The sequence below is a fragment of the Gadus chalcogrammus genome, chromosome 17, assembly GCF_026213295.1.
Source record: "Gadus chalcogrammus isolate NIFS_2021 chromosome 17, NIFS_Gcha_1.0, whole genome shotgun sequence".
NCBI lineage: Eukaryota > Metazoa > Chordata > Actinopteri > Gadiformes > Gadidae > Gadus > Gadus chalcogrammus.
Window position 1 is genome coordinate 4,919,348 of NC_079428.1, and position 20,787 is coordinate 4,940,134.

Sequence of the window (20,787 nt, forward strand, 5' to 3'; positions counted from 1 at the left end):
GGACATATTTTTATTCAGCATTTCTTATGTATTTTATTATTATTATTTGTCCGACTATCTTGCAGCTTGCTCTCTCTCCGATATGTATTGGGCCTATGATGGGTAAGGCGTATAGCCTACTTATCTGGTTTCACTTCATGAGGGAAGTGGAATAAACGCGTGTTCCGGCTTTGTGTGAAAGGCCTAGAGCTCCTCTCACTACTTACCCTCCTCGTTCTGCTTCCCAAGTTGGTCTTTATGCTTATTATTCAACTTGAAGACTTTACTATTCACTGATTATGTCAAGGCTGTGACACAGATATTATCATACCTTGATCTTTGCAGTGTATTTTATTTTTTTAGAAATGTGTATACTTCAATGTAATAACAATAATAAACAATGCCAAACTATTGATGTACCAATTTCAAAAGTAAACAACAAAGTATTAAACCAAGACATACAAACAAAATAATATAATGCAATATAATTAATACAGTTGATTATACCCTTTACTATACATTATGACAATTAAATTGACAGTATATGATGAGATAAGACAAGATATAGACTATTTTAAGGATCTCAGGTCCCAATGATGGTGTCACAGAAGGAACTCACAGAAACGTAGACAGCCCAAAACACCAGATCCCAACAGACCCGTGATGTACATTACCAGGGAAGACATGTATAGGATCTATACACTTTCACAAGACCCTCTCACTCATCCCAGTCAGCCACCCAACAGGCCAATCAACTCCAAGAACTCGAGGTCCTATCAAAACCACTCTCCTCCTCCTCTCCTCTCTCGGCTCAAGCTGTGTTTGTGTGTGCTGCCGGGGACTCCTCCACTTCCTCGCGTCTGTTCCTGTCTAGGATCTGACGGTCCCGCTGACAGCAGCCGCGGCTTACAGCGCGTCCTCCGGCACCCAGGGCTGCAGCGGGTTGTGTGTGTATATGTGTGTGCGTGAGGGGAAAATGCCATCACGATAGCTCCAATCATTTCCACACACACTCACACTTTACAGGTCGCACAGCGGTGGTAGAAAAAAGAGCATCCTGGCCCCAGCAACCAGCAGATCTTAAAGCGGGACTGTCCGACGGGCTAGCTTCTAGGTGTCGCTGGTGCAGCTAGCTACAGAGCTAACTCCCTCTACGTACAACCGTTTACAAGAGGGGAACATCATTGAATAAAGTGGATTTCCGTGGAAGCCGCTGGAACTGCTTCTCTGTGGACCTTGCCCCGGACCCTATTCGCCGTTTCAATCACAGACGTCGGGATATAAAGCCGCGATGGGTAAGTGGAGAGTTAGCTCGGCGTGCTAACGGGCTAGTCATGACGGGAGCCGCTAGCTGTGTCGCGAGTGTTTTAATATAACGTGACACGTGTGGGGACGGTGTCAGCGGCTTTTCACGGGTGGCGTGATGGCTTGGCTTGAGGATTTACTCGCAGCGGTGGATAAAAGACAGTGTTCGGCTTTTATTCAAAGGGAAACTTGATCTGAACGTTGAAGCCCTGTATGTGTGTTTGTATGTATGAGTGTGTGTGTAGCCTGATTCACACACATACACACACTCGGGTGGGGTAGCTAGACAAGACCCCGGCTACATCCCATTCATTCGACTCTAAATGGGATTTTCTTTTTTATACGACGCTGGCTTTCCAAACGTCCCCATCCCCATCCCCGTGTTGAAATTGATATTTCCTTTCCCAATGCAACATTGCATTGCATAACATTGCATCCTGCTCGCATGTGTTAATTGCTCATGAAGAGCTGATGTGCGTTGGTGGAAATGGCAGTGTTGTTGATGGTTTAGGAGGTGGTAGACTTCCATCTCCTCAGCTGTTATGCAATCGCCTGCGAAACAGCAGTGCGCCCTGCACAGCTGCGCTGGGCTTGAAGAAATGGCTGTTTTACTACAATCGGCTTACATGTCGGCCTTTAGCATATGTTTTATGCAAGATAAAAATATGCATTAATCATTTATCTTATGAGAACTGAATGTTGAAGGGGTTTGTGTCAAATAATGTAGCATTCATGGGCGTGTGTTGAGGTAATTTATTTACTCTAAAACGATTTTATGATGGCGATTTGGCTGTAAACCTGCCAATATAAATGCATATGTTTTATAAGCATTTTAATCTGCCTCGTACACACTGATTTACATTTGAACTTAACACAGTTCAGTAACATTGGGCTCACTAGCTTACATAAATTTTTTCTTACAGACATGATATTGTAATATCCTCATTGTTCCTATTGGTTCACTCTTTTGCCTGTAAAACATTCATGAAAACAGTAGTCCTTATTCTTTTTAATGCACAGACAGCCCACAAGGGAGTGTGGAATGAACGAATCCAACCCATAATTGTCTCTTCTGTTTATCTTTCTCGGCATTTCCTTACATTGTCGCAACAATTACGTTTCAACCAGTGTTCCCAGGAGCACAAACAAGCATTGAAACCATTTCAATGCACTCTGTTCTATCCGTCTTACATCGTCTGATTATCAGTACTGCGTTACCGGTCACACTCGGTCACGAGCGTTTAACCGGGTCAGCCTTTTAGAGATGTCATGAGAATTTACACCGGCTTTAATGCTTTATCGCCAGCTATTATCCCCATGTCATCTCCTTGTTTTGTGTTTGCTTACTCCCTCTCTCATTCCCTGTAGACAACCTCAGTGAAGCCCTGGAGAAGTTGAAGCTTGGCCCTGGCAGCCGAGCCCCAGACAGTGTGGAAGGCAGCCTCGACTGCCTGCTCAAAGCACTAGCACACAACAGTAAGTAGCGGAGCCTCGTGTGGAGCTTTTAATATCCACATGATGACGATGATAACGACGTTGATGAACAACTGCCCAGAAAGAGAACGCCATGATGATGCACCTTGATGCGGGCCTTGATCCAATTGCCTGTCAGACCGTAGCCCGGCTAATGGATGGCACCGCTTCCCTGTTTGTTTGCGTGGCTCCCTGCCACGGGTACCTGAGATGTTTATATATCACGGTTAACGGATTGGGTCTCTAACGGAATCGTCTCCCCGATCCGAGTTTAGCTTCATCAACTGAAGACTGATGGTAGATCAGCTCAAATCCGGGTCAAGAGCTACGTTTTTTTATCGTAGCTCTGCTTTCTGCTTTGGTGAGGGAGCTTACCAGACCAGGGTGAAGTCACGAATGTAGTTCTGGCCGTGGGTATTGCTTTTGGTTTTTGTAATATGACACGACTGTAAAGAGCGACCGAATTGATGAAGACAACATTCAAAGCCTTCTTGTGAGTAATAAATGTGGATTGAGAGAAATGCTCGTCAGTATGGTCAGAAGGTCTCCACGTTGTTGAGGGTATTTTGGGCTTTTGCATTATATTGCAAAGATATTTATGCAATGGGACCTTTTCAGAGTAAAGCCTATTTAACGATGAGGAATGTGAAAAAGTAGCGTTTCCCAAAATCGATGATTAATTATCCACTAACGAGCTTTATTGCACTTTGCTCCAAAGTCTTTGGCTCTTCCAATGGTACTTTATTTGATCAAGTTTACTTCTTTTTACTTTTTACTTAATTTCCTTTGGTTCTTTTGTTATGGATTTTGGGGAGATTCCAAAGGGGGGCAAATATCATGAATGCTTATACATTTTGAGGTATAACATCCAAGTTTAAACTCGCTCATGCCAACAGACTGCTTTGCTGATGTTGTTTGCTTTGCTTTGCTCACGTCATTTTTACGGATGCATTCATCTCAACGGACTCCATGAAGAAGATCGTAGTCTGGAATGGCCGAACGATCACTAAACGTGACGTCAACAAAAAAAGTAAAACGCTCACAGAAGCGTCTACATTCCGACGATTGCTTCCGACGTTGGCCGTACGATTTAAGGCGATATCCTCCACGCTGAGGTGCTGGGCCTCAACAGGATATGACAGGGGTGACTCGTGTCACACTGTGTGTGTGTGTGTGTGTGTGTGTGTGTCTGGCTCCTTGGACCCAGCTGGGGTGGCAGCCAGGACCCACGGCCCAGTTTGGGGTGAAGCTTGACAGCCTGGCCAGAACCCAGCTTGGTGGGTGGGGTGGGGTGGGGGGGGTAATGCCTAGGTTTAAACCATCATGCTGCTATTCCCGTTGTTGGTCCCTTTTGTTTAATCGCACCGAGTCTCAAGGATGAAGTCTTGGTGGCGCTGGAAACATGTGATTATTGGAATTATTTTTAGAAAGGAGGCGAGGCGGCTTGTTTATCCGGTGTGTTCCTCGATCGCTGTGCAGCGCGGCTCCTCCGACCTACGATCCACCCTTTACAGTACAATGTATTTATCATATGATAAATGGTAAATGGACTGCATTTATATAGCGCTTTATATCCAAAGTGCTTTTACACTCTTACCTGACATTCACCTATTCATGCACACATTCACACACCGACCGGCGGAGTCAACCATGCAACGCGACTGCCAGCTCGTCAGAAGCAGTTAGGGGGGGGACACCTCGACACTGGGGATCAAACTAGCCACCTTGCGGTGACCAGCCAACCCACACTACCTCCTCCACTGCCGCCTTTATTTGTTACAATTTGTCACTCATTGATAAACGGATAGTCCTACTTTTAACCCCGCTGAGAACGGATTCACCTCACCATAATCGTCGGGACGCACGCCGTCCCGAGCATGCATCCCAACGCGAGACTCTCTGTCCATGGCTAACCCGTCGTCCTCCACCCCACCACCCCCACTGCAGATACAGAGGCCAGCATGAAGATCCAGGAGATGGGCGTCCTTCCCAGCCTCCCAGCCCTGCTGTCCTCCGAGTCCACGTGCACGGCCAAGGTAGCCAACATCATCGCCGAGGTGGCCAAGAATGGTGAGGTTCCTTTTCTCTCCCTTCCTTTTTCTTTCTCGTACGTCGTGCCTGTTCTCTCTCTCTCTGTGTCGCTGTCGAACACAGCACCGTGTCACATCGTTAGCCCTAGACCCTGTTACCAGAGGCTTCGTATTAAGGTAGAGTTATGGTTGGACATCGACGCAACGCAAGGGGAGTTCACGGACCCATTACGTCCTTGCGGACCCTCCTTGCGTCCCCCCGCAAGGGCTTGAGGCACGCCTGCCAAATAACCGATCACAGCAGCATGGGCTGTGATCGGGCAACTAACGTAGACCCGATGTATCACCGACGCAGAACCAAAACAGGTTCACGACTGCGTCGAAGCGACTGCGTGGTCTTTGCGTTTCGTCTACGTGGAACCATTACTAAGCTAAAACTAGTTGCCCCAGGCGGAAGCTGAAACTTCTGTTATTGTTTTCTTTCCTTTTTCATATCGCGCAATATTGAGCAAATTAGGTTAGGTCATGATGGAGCTGCTCTTTTTAAAACGTTTTTAATTCATCCGAATATATGGAAATCTTCACTTCTCAGCACGACGTTGTCTACTCTCTAAGCTTCTCCTCAAACACAGCCTATCATTTTTTTTTAATCTATCTATAGTCTCTCAAATTTATGCGGTGTAAGGCAGACTCCATTCTGCTCCCTTTTTAAATAAGCTCACCCGAAGCTTTTCTTTTTACTTGTTGAGAATACAATGGCGGTTTAATAAAAAGTTGGGTGGGAGGGAGGGAGGTTTCGAGGCGGTGATGGAGGGCTAATGAATGGCTTTTTAGCATCTGACACGATGGCAGCTAATGACGGGCCCGGTGGCGCCAGAGCTGGCACGGACCGGCTGGGATCTATCCGTCACAGCCTTCCGGAAACGTCCGTAACCAAGACAAGCAGAATGTGGCGTTGTTTATTGCTGGTCCGCAAAATGTAACGTTTTCCTTTTTTTAAATGCCGTTAATTATTTACAAAAGTGAAGGAAATACTATAGACGTTTACGAGTGTAATTAATATTGATATCCCTTTCTTTCATTTAAAATGAATCGAGGTCAAGCTGTTGCGTAGGAGCGTCCTGTGTGGACTGCCTGCGTGTCCCCGCCGAATGTACACCCATGACCTCAAACGTGATCATGCTGACCCCTTGACCCCTCCGGACAGTTGACCTCCAAAAACTCAAAACCCCCCCCCCTCCCTTTAGAGTTCATGCGGGGCCCCTGTGTGGACGCGGGTCTCATCCCCCCCCTGGTGCAGCTGCTGACCTCCCCGGACCAGGAGCTGCTGCTTCAGACGGGCCGTGCCCTGGGCAACATCTGCTACGACAGCCGTGAGTACAGAGCGACCTGCGCCTCTCCCTTCTCCTCCCTCCCCTCCCCTCCCCTCCCCTCCCAACAGCTGCCGCCTCCTCCTCCTCCTCCCCACCTGTGCCCCCTCGCCCCTCCACCCCCTCCACCCCCCCCACTCTGCCTCCCTCCCATAAGGAACACGTCTTTTCGATGCTTGATCCGTGGTGTTAGACTGGGAGGGGTTTGAGTGGGAATTGCGTATGGACCTCCGGTTGATGAAGTGGGGCTCGTGTTAGCGTGACACAAAACGCTCCTCACATCGGCCTCGTTGCAATGTGGTGAAGAGCTTAAGAGCGGTTGCAAAGTGCATCGATTTAGGGGCAGGACTGTGGCCACGTTTTGCTGTGTAATTCACACACTGAAGCCTGTCCATGCTTGGCTACAAAGTCAGTATGTATATGGTTTGCACCAGGAGTGTATGTATGGCGTGCCACCCGGGGTTACAGCGGCGTGGATGAATACGACACGACGCAGCAGCAATCCTCTGCTCCTTTAAGTGGCGCTCTGTGTGTCCTAGGTTCTCGTGGGCGTCTTTCGTCAGCATTTGGCATCGGTGGCCCTCACACCAGCAGGAAGGCTCAGACGATTGTATCACATTCACGAGACGAGACTCCGAGTCTGCAGTCAAACGGTCCGGGTCTATTCTGCCATCACTGCAGGAAAGGCAAAGCGCGAGAGAGCGCGAGAGAGAGAGCGATGGGAACCACGGATCGCATTCACTTGGATAACGATAGCCTTTTTAACACCGGGAGAATTCAACTGTTAGTGTTGGTCGGTTCTCATATCCGGCCAACACTTTCTCATTAAAGTCGGAGTCTCTTTTGTCCCGAAAAAGCCCCCTTGGGTGACATGACTTTCATGGGGACAGTGGCCCCATGAAAGACCCCCCTTATTGTTTTGTGATTATTAACCGAACGTTATCTAATACCGGGACGTATATCCCTTTAACACAGAACGGCAAAAGATAGCCGTCGGTCTGTGTCCGAGTCCTAACTACAACACAAAACGATCTAGCGTTAGAAACAAACAATTATCCTTTCTTTAAAGACTTATCCATAGAACATCCATCCCTCAGTGTGTGCCCGTCGGCGAGGGCGAGAGCAAAGCATCCCAGGAAACGGCTAATTACGAAGGAGTGTCGGATTCACAGCGCCGACATCGGAGGACGTTTGAGCCAAGCTACCCCCTCCTTTTGACGCTCTTCCCCTCGCGGTGAAAGGGCCGGATCACTGTGGCGTCTGACATTTGTTGGGAGCAGCGGTGAGTCTCTTGGTGCTCTCTCGGTGCTCTGCTGCAGCGGTGGCTGCCTGCGTGCCCTCGAGCCCTTAAAGGCACACGCTGCCAAGAGGGAGTGATTCACTTCCTTAATTACCCCGGTAGATTGAAGACCTCTGCGCCGCATACCGCCGCCGTCGCCAAGAGAAGGGAAGGCCTTATGAGACATGTCGGCAACCCGACGTTTTTTTAGATGGAGTCTAATATGTACAGATGTTCACAGAGGCCGACTCCATTTCTTTCTCACACGACTCATTTGAGGAAGGATTGAGACAAAGATTGTTGATTTTATTAATTGTTATGGGTCTCATAGACAGTTTAGTCGACGGGGAAATGTCCCGGAACGTCAGGCATTTATAAACGGTGTTATCAAATGTGGGATCTCATCCGAACTATCACGTTGCCTGGATGACATTCAACACTGACTGCTACTACTGGAATCAGGGCTGAATTAAAATCCCATCTGAGAACACCGCTGCTATTAACCTTGAACATGTAAGACATGAAAGAAGAGAGACGTGTTTTTGGAGGGGGGGTTTACCACTACATGCAAGGAGGAAAGTTGGGAAAGTGAATAGAGAAAGAATCGTTACGTAGAAAACCGAACGCATACAGTGATGTACGCGGTGTGCAAGAAACACAGCGTTCAGCGAGCCCAGCCCGTCGGAGACTAAACCTTTCCTCGGAGTACAGGTCTTGGCAGCGAGAGGCTCCCTCTGTGTCCTCAACACCAGCAGGCTTTTGTTGACTCCTTTTAAAATCAAGAAGGGCCGACCGCGTGATCGCGATGCTTCTCTCCGAAACACCAAAGGGACGTCTCACCCCCCCGTCCTGTCCCGTCCCGTCCCATTCGTCCGCCAGTGCACCATCTACGGCTCTATCCCCCATGACCCTGTTTCACACATCATATGCACTCTCTGCAGGAAACAAGGAAACAAGCAGGTCTGCCAGAGCCACAGCACAGTGAGGCGGAATGGGGAGGAATGGGGGGAGGGGGGTGTGGGAGCTGCACTTCCCTTGGCAGCAGCTGTAAGGTAGCGTCCCTAGCGCCCCCCCCCCCCCCCCCCCTTCCCAAAGACACATTTCACGAAATTTAATGGACTTTAACGAAATAAAAAGAAGAGCTAGCTGTGAGCGCTTTGTAAGGCCGTCAACGGTGTTGCAAATTTTCTGCAACTTATTTTTTACGATGTTTATCCGTCTGCGCTTTTGTTTCTCCCACCGAGTTTAAGCTAGTGAGGTACACTGATGGCTTCCTTCTCAATTTGGGAAAATTGTTCCGCGTCCGGAACCACAGCGAAGGACAGGGGAGCAGAAAACAACCCTGGAGCGACTCGATTGAAAGCTCAAGCGAGCGTGGGGTCCTAAGCCATTCTCCAGTTTACCGACTCGTCTAACAATCTACATGTGATCGGGTTTATCGGGTCATTGCGGTATCATATGTTGCAACATGTGTAACGGTAATATCTGGTCGTTCCCGAGTTACTAATTCAACCAATCCCATTGGCTGTGGCGGCTTGCGAACACATCCAGGTTAATGCGCCAAATACACACAAACGTGCACTGATTTGTTTGCCGCCGTCTCATCTTAAACATATGCATAGAGTACAAATGGTAAATGGACTGCATTTATATAGCGCTATTCTAACCAGTGGCCACTCAAAGCACTTTACAATATCGCCCAACATCACCCATTCACACACCGATGGCAGTGTCAGCCATGCAGGTCGACAACCAGCTTGCAAGGAGCAGTGAGGGACAGGTGTCTAGCTCAGGGACACCTCGACACTCGAACTAGCAACCTTCCGGTTACCATACAACCCGCTCTACCTCCTTAGCCGCATGCCCCCCCCCCGAGCGAGTACTGCAGCTTGGGATGGGTCGTTATTGCATAACATGTGGGCCAACTAATGAGCAGTCATAGACTGGTGCCGCTGTTATTGTGAGTGTACCTGTCATCCTCCTCTTCAGACGAGGTGCACCCTGAACATGTGTGGCGGGGAGACTCTGCAAGGTTCCTGTAATCAAGCTTCAAAAAGAAAGTTATTATAGGTCGATGTTCGCAAAGTTAAAACGGATACTTAGTTGAAACGAACCAACCCAGAGACGTCAACACGATCAAATCACCACAGACGACAAAACGACCATCAAAACACAACACTGTGCCGCTTTTCAAGTGATAATTTTTTTCCGTTTATATTGTTTCTTCCTCGTCGTATTACTGCCTTGCCCTGTCTGTTCATGTTGTTTCCCTATTTTTTTTTTTCAGGTTGTCCCGTTGTACCTGTGTACATTTATTCATTTTTGACATTATTTCCATTACTATCATTTGACCTTTTTGATTTGTGGTTTGACTGTATGTCCCGGCCTCTCTTGTGTTGCAGATGAGGGCAGGAGTGCAGTGCAGCAGGCGGGAGGGGCACAGCTAGTAGCAGAACACATTAAGTGCCTCTCCCTAAATACTGAGCCGGCCAATGAGAAGCTCTTGACTGTCTTTTGTGGCATGCTGATGAACTATAGCAATGATAATGGTAATGATCTCCTACCTGGCCCCGCCCCCAAAAGACAGCGCTTTGTTCTGCACCTGGGGCTCTTTTGTTTCTCTCGGGTTATAAGGGATGTTGGGTGACAGAACGGCGTCTGACTATTGGACAGATTGTTAAATTCTGCAACTGATTTCATTTATTTTGAATGCCAATATTAACATCAGGCTTTGCATTCACGTTTAGCAAAACATTGTGCCCTTCTTGTGTCTAATTTGTCTAACGACACTACTTTACTTATCTTCTGTCGCTTTTCTCTCGATTGACCCCGGCCTGAGGTAATTGCTTTGATGTATATTGATATTGTGTCCCCTTCGACCCTTAGATTGTAGATTTAAATCATCTGATAGCATTTAGTCAGGTTACTTCCTTCTCCTTTAGAGTTTAGCCAAGTAGTCCTGCCAGTCGTGTGCTTTGGCTGTGAAGTAGGAGATGGCCGAACAAGACGTACCTTCTATCCACCCCTACCAATCCTTTTTACATTGTGACTTTGCTGCCCCCTAGAGGATAGAACGCTACACTGCTGCCTTGATATCTTGTTATGTAAACCCCTATAGATAAACCAAATGGGCTTACTACAGTGGCTATCTACTGAATGAAAATACGTTTTTCAACTCGCACTCAGTCTGATGTATACTAAGTCTTTATAGTTTAACAGAAAAGTTTGGCCATATTAATGCAAGGTATTTATTGTGCTATGAATTCCCCGACGAGAGAGAGGGAGAGAGAGAGAGAGAGAGAGAGAGATTATATTGGCCAACAGGGCAATCAGATAGACTAGGGTATATTAATAGTATAATGTAGTAGTCCCAGCGTCATCTCCCCCTAAGCCCAAATCTCTGCTCTCTTCTTCTACCTCTTTTTCATCTCGGCGACTGTCATAATGATTTCTCTCCTCAACTGCTTTGTATTTATTCAAACTCGCTGACCGCAGAAAGGGTGTCTCAGTCCAATCTAAACGGCAGACGTTGATTTGTTGTCTCCCTCCCCTAATTGTCTTTGTATTCTTTGACGTCTTTTTATTTTCTGTCACGGGCTTCTCCTCTGCTTCCCTTTAAACGCCTGTTATCCGTATCACCACCATGCCTCATCGGCCAATAGAAACCTCATCTACATACTCTTTCTTTGGTTTGTTTCCCTTCTGCTCCAGGCCAGCCCTGTAGCTCTTCCAATACGTGTTGTGATCCCAAGGAATTCATTCATTCATTTCATACAGTTTTGCTGTCTCAGTGTTGTATAGTATCTATAGCAAGTGTTTCTGAAAGATTATGCTAAACAAAGAGAGAGGCCTTTTATTTTCTATTTGTAGAATGTATCAATCATAGGATGATATAGGCATTGACTACAGACATCTTATTATATTATTTTAACCGCTGAGCTTGTTGAAATCGTACTCATTGTAACTTTAAAGGGCTGTTTACAATTATTTGCGATTTACTCAATGAACGAATTGAATTTAGCTCGCCATTTTACGTTTTTTTTTTTAAACTAATGTTTTCGATGTATGACATGTCGAACAATTGTTTTTTTTATTGCAACCTAAAAGGTAAAGATCAATGCGTTGTCCACTGATTAACATGATTCAGTGAACTCCAGTGAATTCTAAACCAACGTAATTGTTTGAGTCAATGTTTTTTTTAAATACCAACAAAATCAACTGTGGGCTTGTTTTCTAAGTGGATTCGAAGATATCATTGTTGTGCTGGGGGTAAATTGATCTTTAACTCAAATCAGGCCTTTTATTATCTTCAATAAGAAGCAAAAACACAAAACTAAGGCGTATTTGTTCCAACACAAACATGGCCTAAACCTCACACTCTGAAAGGCTGTTTTATTACATAGGGGTGGTTGAACTCTCCGTGTATCCAATAGTTTCTAGTGCCTTTTTTATCTGATATCCTATGACCTAACCCTCTCTGTCTCTCTGTGTGTCTCTGAACTGGTGCAGACTCCCTGCAGGCCCAGCTGATCAACATGGGGGTTATCCCAACACTGGTGAAGCTGTTGGGGGTCCACTCTCACAACACCGCCCTGACGGAGATGTGCCTTATAGCCTTTGGGAACCTTGCCGAGCTCGGTAAGAGTTACTAAATACTCGATCCAAACGACATGGGTCTGGCCATTTCTGATCAAACTGTTTATTTTGTTACTGGCAATAGTCCCATTTCGCAGTCGGACTAACACAGGGTGGAGCCATAACATGGATAACGGGACGTTTGATTCCGAATATGGCAGTGCACCAGTACAGACACTGCTAGTCATTTACAAAGACATGGATCAGTGCTGCGACAGACCCAAAGACCCTCGAGTTGTTTGAGGGTGTAGCACTACTCTGACCAGAGGGGGGGCTGTCTCCTTTGGTTGATATTCTTGTTTGATTAGTGCCTTTAAAACATTGCTTTAGAAAGTCAGTACATCAGGCCTTTTGTATACATTGATCTACGACAACTTGCATAAAACACACATTTTTATAATTTAGTACTATTATCATGTGTCATGAAGGTTTGTGTTTGAAATCATCCATTTAAAATGCATTAGATCAAAAATTCTTTATTTACTTAAACAGACCGCTACACTGAGTTGAAGTTGTTGGATGAATTGAGTGTCAGAACCGACAAACACACAACCGTGTGTTTTAACGTCTTTTATAACGTTAACATCGACGTTCCATAAACGGCGCCTTCATCAGCAACGGGATGAAGTTGGATGAAACCGTGCTGTCACAGACACTGAGTAACGACTACACCGAGTCACTAACTCATACTACACTTAGTCACTAACACACCGAGCCACTGCAACTGGTGATGAATAATGACTATGGCCCCAAGATGGGGGACTGAAACTAAAGGGGTCGCCAGGGCTTTGCGTGTAGGACGACTGGGGTGTGTATGCATGGTTAATGATGGGAGAAACGACAAAAGACTGCAAGGCTTCTGTCCCGATTTTTGACACTGGCCCTCATTCCACCGCCGTGACCAGAGTCCAGCAAGGAGCAGTTTGCGTCGACCAACATCGCCGAGGAGCTGGTGAGGCTGTTCCAGAAGCAGACAGAGCACGAGAAGAGGGAGATGGTGTTCGAGGTGCTGGCGCCGCTGGCGGAGAACGGTAGGACCGACCGTCCGGCCGTCTGTCTGTCTGTCTCCGTTTTCCCCGAAGTGTCTCGGCTGGGGCCGGCGTAGCGGGAGCTAATTGCACGCTGAGTCATCAGCCTATGAGTCATGACGAGAAGGATCCCAGCGGCCAATGAGAGCGGCTTGATGGGCGCAACAAAAGATGATCCCTCCCCCCGAGGGTGGGATCGTGTGTGTGTGTGTGTGTGTGTGTGTGTGTGTGTGTGTGTGTGTGTGTGTGTGTGTGTGTGTGTGTGTGTGTGTGTGTGTGTGTGTGTGTGTGTGTGTGTGTGTGTGTGTGTGTGTGTGTGTGTGAGAGTCATGCCCTCTCCCGAGTGCAGCTTTGTTCAGCTGGGATTTATGTGTGTTTGGAGAGAGGGGTGTGTGTGTGTATGTTGAGAAGGAAGGGGGGGGGACTCACAATTCCAGGAACACTGAGTTCTCCCACTCTGACCGTCTCCAAGACAACGTCCTACTTAGCTCTCTCTCTCTCTCTCTCTCTCTCTCTCTCTCTCTCTCTCTCTCTCTCTCTCTCTCTCTCGCTCTCGCTCTCGCTCTCTCTACCCCCCCCCCCCCCCCCCAGCCGTCTTTATCTTTAAGTCCTTATGTTCCCATGACCGCTGACCTTGGTCCATTGACCGCCTGGAGAATTAGACGAAGGGCGATTCTCTATAGCTGCCACCCTTTTTGTGGTTTTACACACTTTTTAATTAATCTTTCGGCAAAGTTTGTCGTGTCGAATGACTTATCAAGACCTTTGATTGTATGAATCTTAACCTCATTACAGTTCAAGGGAGAACATGCATGTATATATATTAGTCCTTTACATGTAGGGCATTAGCAGACACTTTTGTCCAAAGCGACTTGCAACGGTTAATAAACACATTCAAACACCGACGGCGGAGTCAACCATTCAAGGCGACAGCCAGCTCGTCAGAAGCAGTCAGGGTGAGATGCCTTGCTCCGGGACACATCGACACTAGGCTAGGAGGAGCTGGGGTTCAAACCAGCAACCTTCCGGTCACAAGCCAACCTGCTCTACCTCCTGGGCGAAGCCGACCCCATAATCCAATTTATTATAATCCATTGAGAATGAACGATAGATATGCTTATATCTAACCCATTTGTTGCGTGTGCGTGCCTCCCTCTCCTCCCTCTCCTCCCTCCACCTCCCTCTCCTCCACCTCCCTCTCCTCCCTCCTCCTCCTCCCTCTCCCCCCTCCTCCACCCAGATACGATCAAGCTGCAGCTGGTGGAGGCGGGCATGGTGGAGTGTCTGCTGGAGGTGGTGGGGCAGACGGTGGACGGGGACCGGGAGGAGGACGTGGCCCAGCTGAAGACGGCCTCCGACCTGATGGTGCTGCTGCTGCTGGGAGGTAACCGTGACGACCGCCAGCCCACGGAGGAGGACGGCTCTTATGAAACGTTTGAAGAACAGTTTCTTTTCTTTTTTTAAAGATGACATATGATAACACCAGGGTGGTATAATATGTCACCTTTAACATCACTGTTTCCTTTAACCGTCATTTGTACTTTGGAGTCACACTTCGACTTCTACTGATGCCTCATGACTTTATCCATAATTTGCACTAAGGAATAGTGCTAATGAGTCTAAAGCCATGCCATAAAGAGTAAGAAAGCCGTATGCCCCAAATATAAAGATTTAGTGCTTGGCTGTTGACCACGAGTCACTTATTCACTATTATTAACACTAATCCTTAGAGTTAAACTCAGTACTCTATAGTGCAGCTTCCCTGTGGCTAGCACAACCACAGGTACTAATGGTGAATAATTCATCCTTCTCTAATGAATATTTCACAGCGAGAGAGACAAACGGGGCCTGAAAATGACGTTCTATATATACATACAGCGGCTCCAATCCAGACGACTCCATAAACCCTTACACACATCGAAAGATTACAGGAAATGATGATTAATGTTTCTTCAACATGATCTCATCGTTGTTTATTTCAGTCTGTACTGTGTGAACAACTCTGCTCGTGTAAACAGTTGCAGGCAAAAATACTCACGCCCCTATCGCTCTATATCAACCGCTGAATAACAACTAACTACAAACTGCCACCAGAATAAACCAGTCTCACAGGAGGCACACGGGTGTGGCTCATAACACTAATTATGGCTCTACTAGTTGAACGTACCAGGACACGTTTAGTGGACTAAACACCTCTGTGATTTTTATTTGTTTTATGTTCTTCTATTAAACCTTTTGTTTAAACGGGTAGAACTGTAATTGAGATTTATAATCGCTTTTCTAAGAGAGACCTGGCCAAGAGGACCTTTTATAAAACAAACAAACACCTTTTAGTTTCGTCTTTGTTTTTCACAGTGAATGAATTAGACACCGGAACAAATTCCAAGGCCACCACATTCTAGGCCCTTTAGTAATGAGCCAATGGCATCAAATCAAATAAACTCTTACTCTCATTTTAAGCCTTCCTGGAGGGTGTCCCAAGCAGAGGGGGGCAGCACATTTAAAACCTTTTCAACGTATATAATATAATGTAGCATGTTTGAAACATAGCGGCGCTAGCGTTTGACAGCGCGATGTAGCGGTCGCCCCAGTGACTAACCTCCGCCCCACCACCCGCCCCTGGGTGCAGACGAGTCCATGCAGAAGCTGTTTGAGGGGGGCAAGGGCAGCGTGTTCCAGCGGGTCCTGTCCTGGATCCCGTCCAACAACCACCAGCTGCAGCTGGCCGGGGCCCTCGCTATCGCCAACTTTGCCCGCAACGGTACGGCGACTCTCTCCCATTCCTGGAGAGTTGGAGGGTCAGAAGTCTGGATGGATGATTAGTTAGGGATGTGGTGGAATCGCCGGTTGCAAGAGACATTTGTATGAGTGTGTGTGTGTGTGTACACATTTGTATGAGCATGTGTGTGTGTGTACACATTTGTATGAGCAGGTGTGTGTGCATGTGTGTGTCCCTCCTTATTGGCGTTTATCTGCGTGTGTCCTTCCTTACACGTGTGTGTGTGTGTGTGTTTCCTTCCTTACCTGTGTCCTTCCTTACCTGTGTGTGTGTGTGTGTTTGTGTGTGTCCTTCCTTACCTGTGTGTCCTTCCTTACCTGTGTGTGTGTGTTTCCTTCCTTACCTGTGTGTCCTTCCTTATCTGTGTGTGTGTTTGTGTGTGTCCTTCCTTACCTGTGTGTGTGTGTGTGTCCTTCCTTACCTGTGTGTGTGTGTGTGTGTGTGTGTGTGTGTGTGTGTGTGTGTCCTTCCTTACCTGTGTGTGTGTGTGTGTGTGTGTGTGTGTCCTTCCTTACCTGTGTGTGTGTGTGTGTGTATATGTGTGTGTGTGTCCTTCCTTACCTGTGCCCCCCCCCCCCCAGACGGTAACTGCATCCACATGGTGGACACGGGCATCGTGCAGCAGCTGCTGGAGCTGCTCCGGCGCCACGTGGACGAGGGCAACGTCACCGTGCAGCACGCCGCTCTCAGCGCCCTGCGCAACCTCGCCATCCCCGGTCAGTCCGCCCGCCGCCGCCGCCGCTCAGTCACCCAGTCAGCTGACCAGACCAGCCGCCATCGTGTTTAACCTTTATCGGACCAGGGAGAATCTCGTGTACAAGAGAGACCGAGCAATGATCAACTTATTGAACTCGATCTTTGAACTTATTCTGAGCTGTCTTAGTTGGTTCTGACCACAAACAAAGACAGCTCAGGTGAAGCTGAATAAGTTGAGTTAAGTGAGATGCAAAGCCTTTGACCCACTCTTTTGCGATTAGCTTGACCTTGCTGAGTTAAAATGAGAGGAACCTACCCTCAATCCTATATACCAACCTCTTAACTACCCTACCACCATGTCGTTCTCGTTTCCATCGGGTTCGCTACAGCACGACTCTGGCAGAGGGACAAAACCGGAAAATAAACGTACAATCCTTCATCGATCCCAAGGGGGGGTATTCAAGTTTATGGTTTCCTTTTTTTCAATCCAGACTCCTCCTGTCTGTGAACAAAAGCCAGAGTTATCCTCCTTACAGTACAATGGTGAACCGCCTGCGTCTTCTCTCCCCTCCAGTGGTGAACAAGGCCAAGATGCTCTCGGCCGGCGTGGCGGACGTGGTCCTGAAGTTCCTGCAGTCGGAGATGCCCCCGGTGCAGTTCAAGCTGCTCGGGACGTTACGCATGCTCATCGACACGCAAGGTAGGAAGGACATGTTTCATTTTGTGAAGATGTAGCTCCGACACTGCCAGCCGGGGAAACAAGTAGACGCCCTGGGATGATTGCGTTTCTATTAAACCCAAAGTAAAGATCGCAGGATGGTTTGATCACGGACTACTGACAAACCACATGCTGAGATTTAAATACGGCCTCAAATTGCACCTCCCATGGTTGAAGCGCATCTTTGATGCGCTTCAACCATGGGAGTTGCAATTTTAGGCCGTATTTACATCTTATTTAAGTCAAGTTTCGGGCCAGGATCAATCCACAGCACTACTGCTAGACAATTGTCTGTCTTAAAGTCTTTTCTGTCATGTGTGGAGAAAGCCAGCTCACTTAACTGTACACCTAATCTAATCCAAAAAATCCAGTAATCTAATCTAATCCAAATGTCTAACCCACGACGTAAACACTTCTCATCTAAAACCAGTTGTTTTAGGATTGGTTTCACCGTTTAAAAGCGTCCAGATCAGCAGCAGAATCAAACGAGTGTGCTTTGAATCGGGGCTGTTTGGGGACCAGGTGGGCCGACCGTTTTTCTCGTTTGTTTGTTGCCGCCTTCAGCCGAGGCCGCGGAGCAGCTGGGAACCAACGACAAGCTGCTGGAGCGCCTGGTGGAGTGGTGTGAGGCCAAGGACCACGCCGGGGTCATGGGCGAGTCCAACCGCCTGCTCTCCGCCCTCATCCGGCACAGCAAGTCCAAGGTAGGGTCTGGCCTGGTCTGGCCTGGTCTGGCCTGGTCTGGCCTGGCCTGGCCTGGTCTGGTCTGGTCTGGTCTGATCTGGCCTGGCCTGGTCTGGCCTGGCACAGGACAGGCCTTATGGCCAAGGTCACACCAGCATTGATAAGCATTTAATGATATGGATTTTAGCTAAATAATTGTACACAAGGCGGATGAAATCGTCGTCATGTTGAGCAAATGTGCAATAGCAACGCGTTTGGCATCGTGCACTTTATCATTTGGGCGGTTTGGAGGGAGCCTACCCTTAATCTAAATTGGTACGCACGGCAGGACTAGATGAGTCAAACTCGTGAGTCAGTAGATGTTTGCTTACCCACCAAGTGTTACAAAGTCTGGGGGGGAATAGGAACTGGGAACGGCTGGCATTCCCACGTCCCACTCGTGAGTATGTCTGCTCTGGGGGTTCCTCCCGGTCGCACCTCTCACAGAGGTGTGCCTCCGTTGTCTCAAAGTCTTGCTCTGTTCCTTTCAGGCCGTCGTCAAGGTGGTCATCGAAGGGGGAGGAGTCAAGCACTTGGTCACCATGGCGACCAGTGAGCACATGATCATGCAGAACGAGGCGCTGGTGGCCCTGGGTCTGATCGCGGCCCTGGATCTGGGTAGGAGGCGTGATGGTGCTTCATCACCGGTTTCTGTTTTGTTGGTGTTGTAGTTGCAGATGAAGAATACAGAGGTAGCAGTTCATAGTTTTCCCCTTTAAACCCCCCAACCCACACACATAATACAAAGGAGAAAGCCTGTACAATACCAACAATGTAATAAATAAATGCAATGAAAACAAAAGTGAAAATAATAATAATAATAGTTACACTATTTAGCAGAAGTCCAGTAAATGGTTTTTATTTTTGTATTGTAATTCCAACTCTTTGAATACCTTTTAAGCCCTGCAGTGCACACTCGTTTAGGACGGTATGATGGGTCTCATAGACAGTCAGAGCTTCTCAAAACCAGTAAAAGCAGCCAGCAGATTCTGTGAGAAGGGCCACTTTAGTACAGTACTGAGCCAATTCTAATGAATGTGCTCCGTTCGATCTGTCTCTATGAATCAACACGATAACAAAACTACGAACTAGGTTAGAAAATCTCCGTCCAGAACCATTCGGACCCAGCCAAATCCCAGTGTGTCACCTGACTGAATGACCTCTCAGCCTCGTGTGTACGGTACACCCTATACCGAGGCCCCCTGTGTGTACACTGACGGCTTTGTGGTCCCGTGGGTCCCCAGTGGCGGCGGAGAAGGACTTCGAGGGCTCCGGCCTGGTGGCCATGCTCCACCGGCTGCTGGCGGACGAGCGGAGCGCCCCGGAGATCAAGTACAACTCCATGATCCTGGTCTGCTCCGTCATGGGCTCAGGTGAGTCCACACACTCGCCCTAACCCACTGAAGGGCCGATTACGGTTCCCACGTCGACGCACCGCGAGGAGCGCGCAGACACTTTTTTGCTCAATTTGATTATGATCTTATTTTGTTATAATTGTTGTTTCTTGGTTTGGTCCACAAGTAGTTGTGGTCATTTGAGCTGTACATTTATGGTAACTGACCAACCTCTACTAAGTTGGTTAAGCTACTTCTAGATGTAATTTTGCTCTTGTGCGAACAACTAAGCTCCAAGCTGCATTTTTTTCGCCTTATGCAACCCCCCTTTTTTTTTTTTTAAATCATAGTTGTTTCCATATTTCATTATTCTGATCTTAATTGTCCTTTTGGAATGTTGTAAAAAAAACAAAAACGTGCGAGCTCTGAAATATTCAGTGACTCAATTTAACATTTAGGGCGTTTAGCTGACACCTTTATCCGAGGCGACTTACAATAAGTCATAAGAAAGTGAACCAATCTATGGCTGACTCCCAGGTCTGACCCGCCCCCTCTCCCCCTGCCCCTCCTTGTGTCCCCCCCCCCCCCCCCTCCAGAGCCTCTCCACAAGGAGGTGAGGGGCCTGGCCTTCATGGACGTGGTGGCCAAGCTGCGCACCCACGACAACAAGACGGTGTCCCACCAGGCCTCGCTCACCGAGCAGAGGCTCACCTCGCAGAGCTAACTCGCCCCCCCCCCCCCCCCCCCCCCACCCTGACGCCCCCCTCCCCCCCAACACCCGTCCCATCCCATGATACCCCATAAACCACGACGTACCCCCCAAACACACACACTCCCACGCCTAAAAAAAGAAATACAATGACTCATCGTCATGTGCCAAGGTTATGTCACTCCCCCACCCCCTGAACTGCCAGCCCCCCCTCCCCAGCTGACCCCCTACCCCCCCCGCCCCCCCAACGGTTGTTCTGCCCCTCCCCACTTCCATTCCTGAGCTGTAACCCCGGGCAACGCCCGACACTCTGTCGCATCACGTCTCGCCCCCATCCCACTCCATGCATGACCACCCCCAGCCTCCCACCGCACCATCATGGCGGTGTATAACCCCCCCCCCCCCCCCCCCCCCCCCCAACGCAATAGATTTACGAGAAAACGCCGACTCTTTTACGACCATAGCTGTGACGCCAGCGACCACTATAGCCGTGTTAGCCCGTTTAAGAAAAAAAGTGACAAAAAAAAGAACAAAAACAAAAACAACCATGGCGTGCGAAAAAAATAACGATATTATATATATATATAAACAAATGTTATTTTTTGTTGTTGTTTTTTTTGTTCCTACGTAAAGCTAGCAGTTCACGATGTTTACCCGGTCATGTGTCCGTGTCGCTTTTAGCCATCCGCCGACGACTAGCGAAAGAAGAGCATGACATTAGTTCCGTTG

General features: G+C 48.0%; 1 protein-coding gene across 2 annotated transcripts; it reads left to right on the forward strand.

The window, feature by feature from the left end:
* The first annotated feature begins 790 nt into the window (after nt 1-790).
* Nucleotides 791-20,073, forward strand: rap1gds1 (RAP1, GTP-GDP dissociation stimulator 1). 2 transcript variants are annotated; one of them, XM_056575765.1, is made up of 15 exons: nt 791-1,274; nt 2,653-2,760; nt 4,705-4,827; nt 6,035-6,160; nt 9,839-9,985; nt 11,946-12,074; nt 12,977-13,102; nt 14,340-14,483; nt 15,729-15,860; nt 16,460-16,594; nt 17,149-17,274; nt 17,857-17,996; nt 18,507-18,633; nt 19,260-19,388; nt 19,946-20,073. In XM_056575765.1, exons 1-15 carry the CDS (start codon nt 1,271-1,273, stop codon nt 20,071-20,073), a joined length of 1,824 nt encoding a protein of 607 aa, XP_056431740.1. In that variant the 5' UTR covers nt 791-1,270. The 2 variants fall into 2 exon arrangements, with proteins under 2 accessions (XP_056431740.1, XP_056431741.1); XM_056575766.1 differs by lacking the exon at nt 9,839-9,985.
* Nucleotides 20,074-20,787: the final 714 nt, after the last annotated feature.

Coding starts and splice junctions, on each gene's coding strand:
- rap1gds1 (XM_056575765.1), top strand. Junction 16,595..17,148: donor GCGCAACCTCGCCATCCCCG/GTCAGTCCGCCC, acceptor TCTCCCCTCCAG/TGGTGAACAAGGCCAAGATG. Junction 18,634..19,259: donor GATCGCGGCCCTGGATCTGG/GTAGGAGGCGTG, acceptor GTGGGTCCCCAG/TGGCGGCGGAGAAGGACTTC.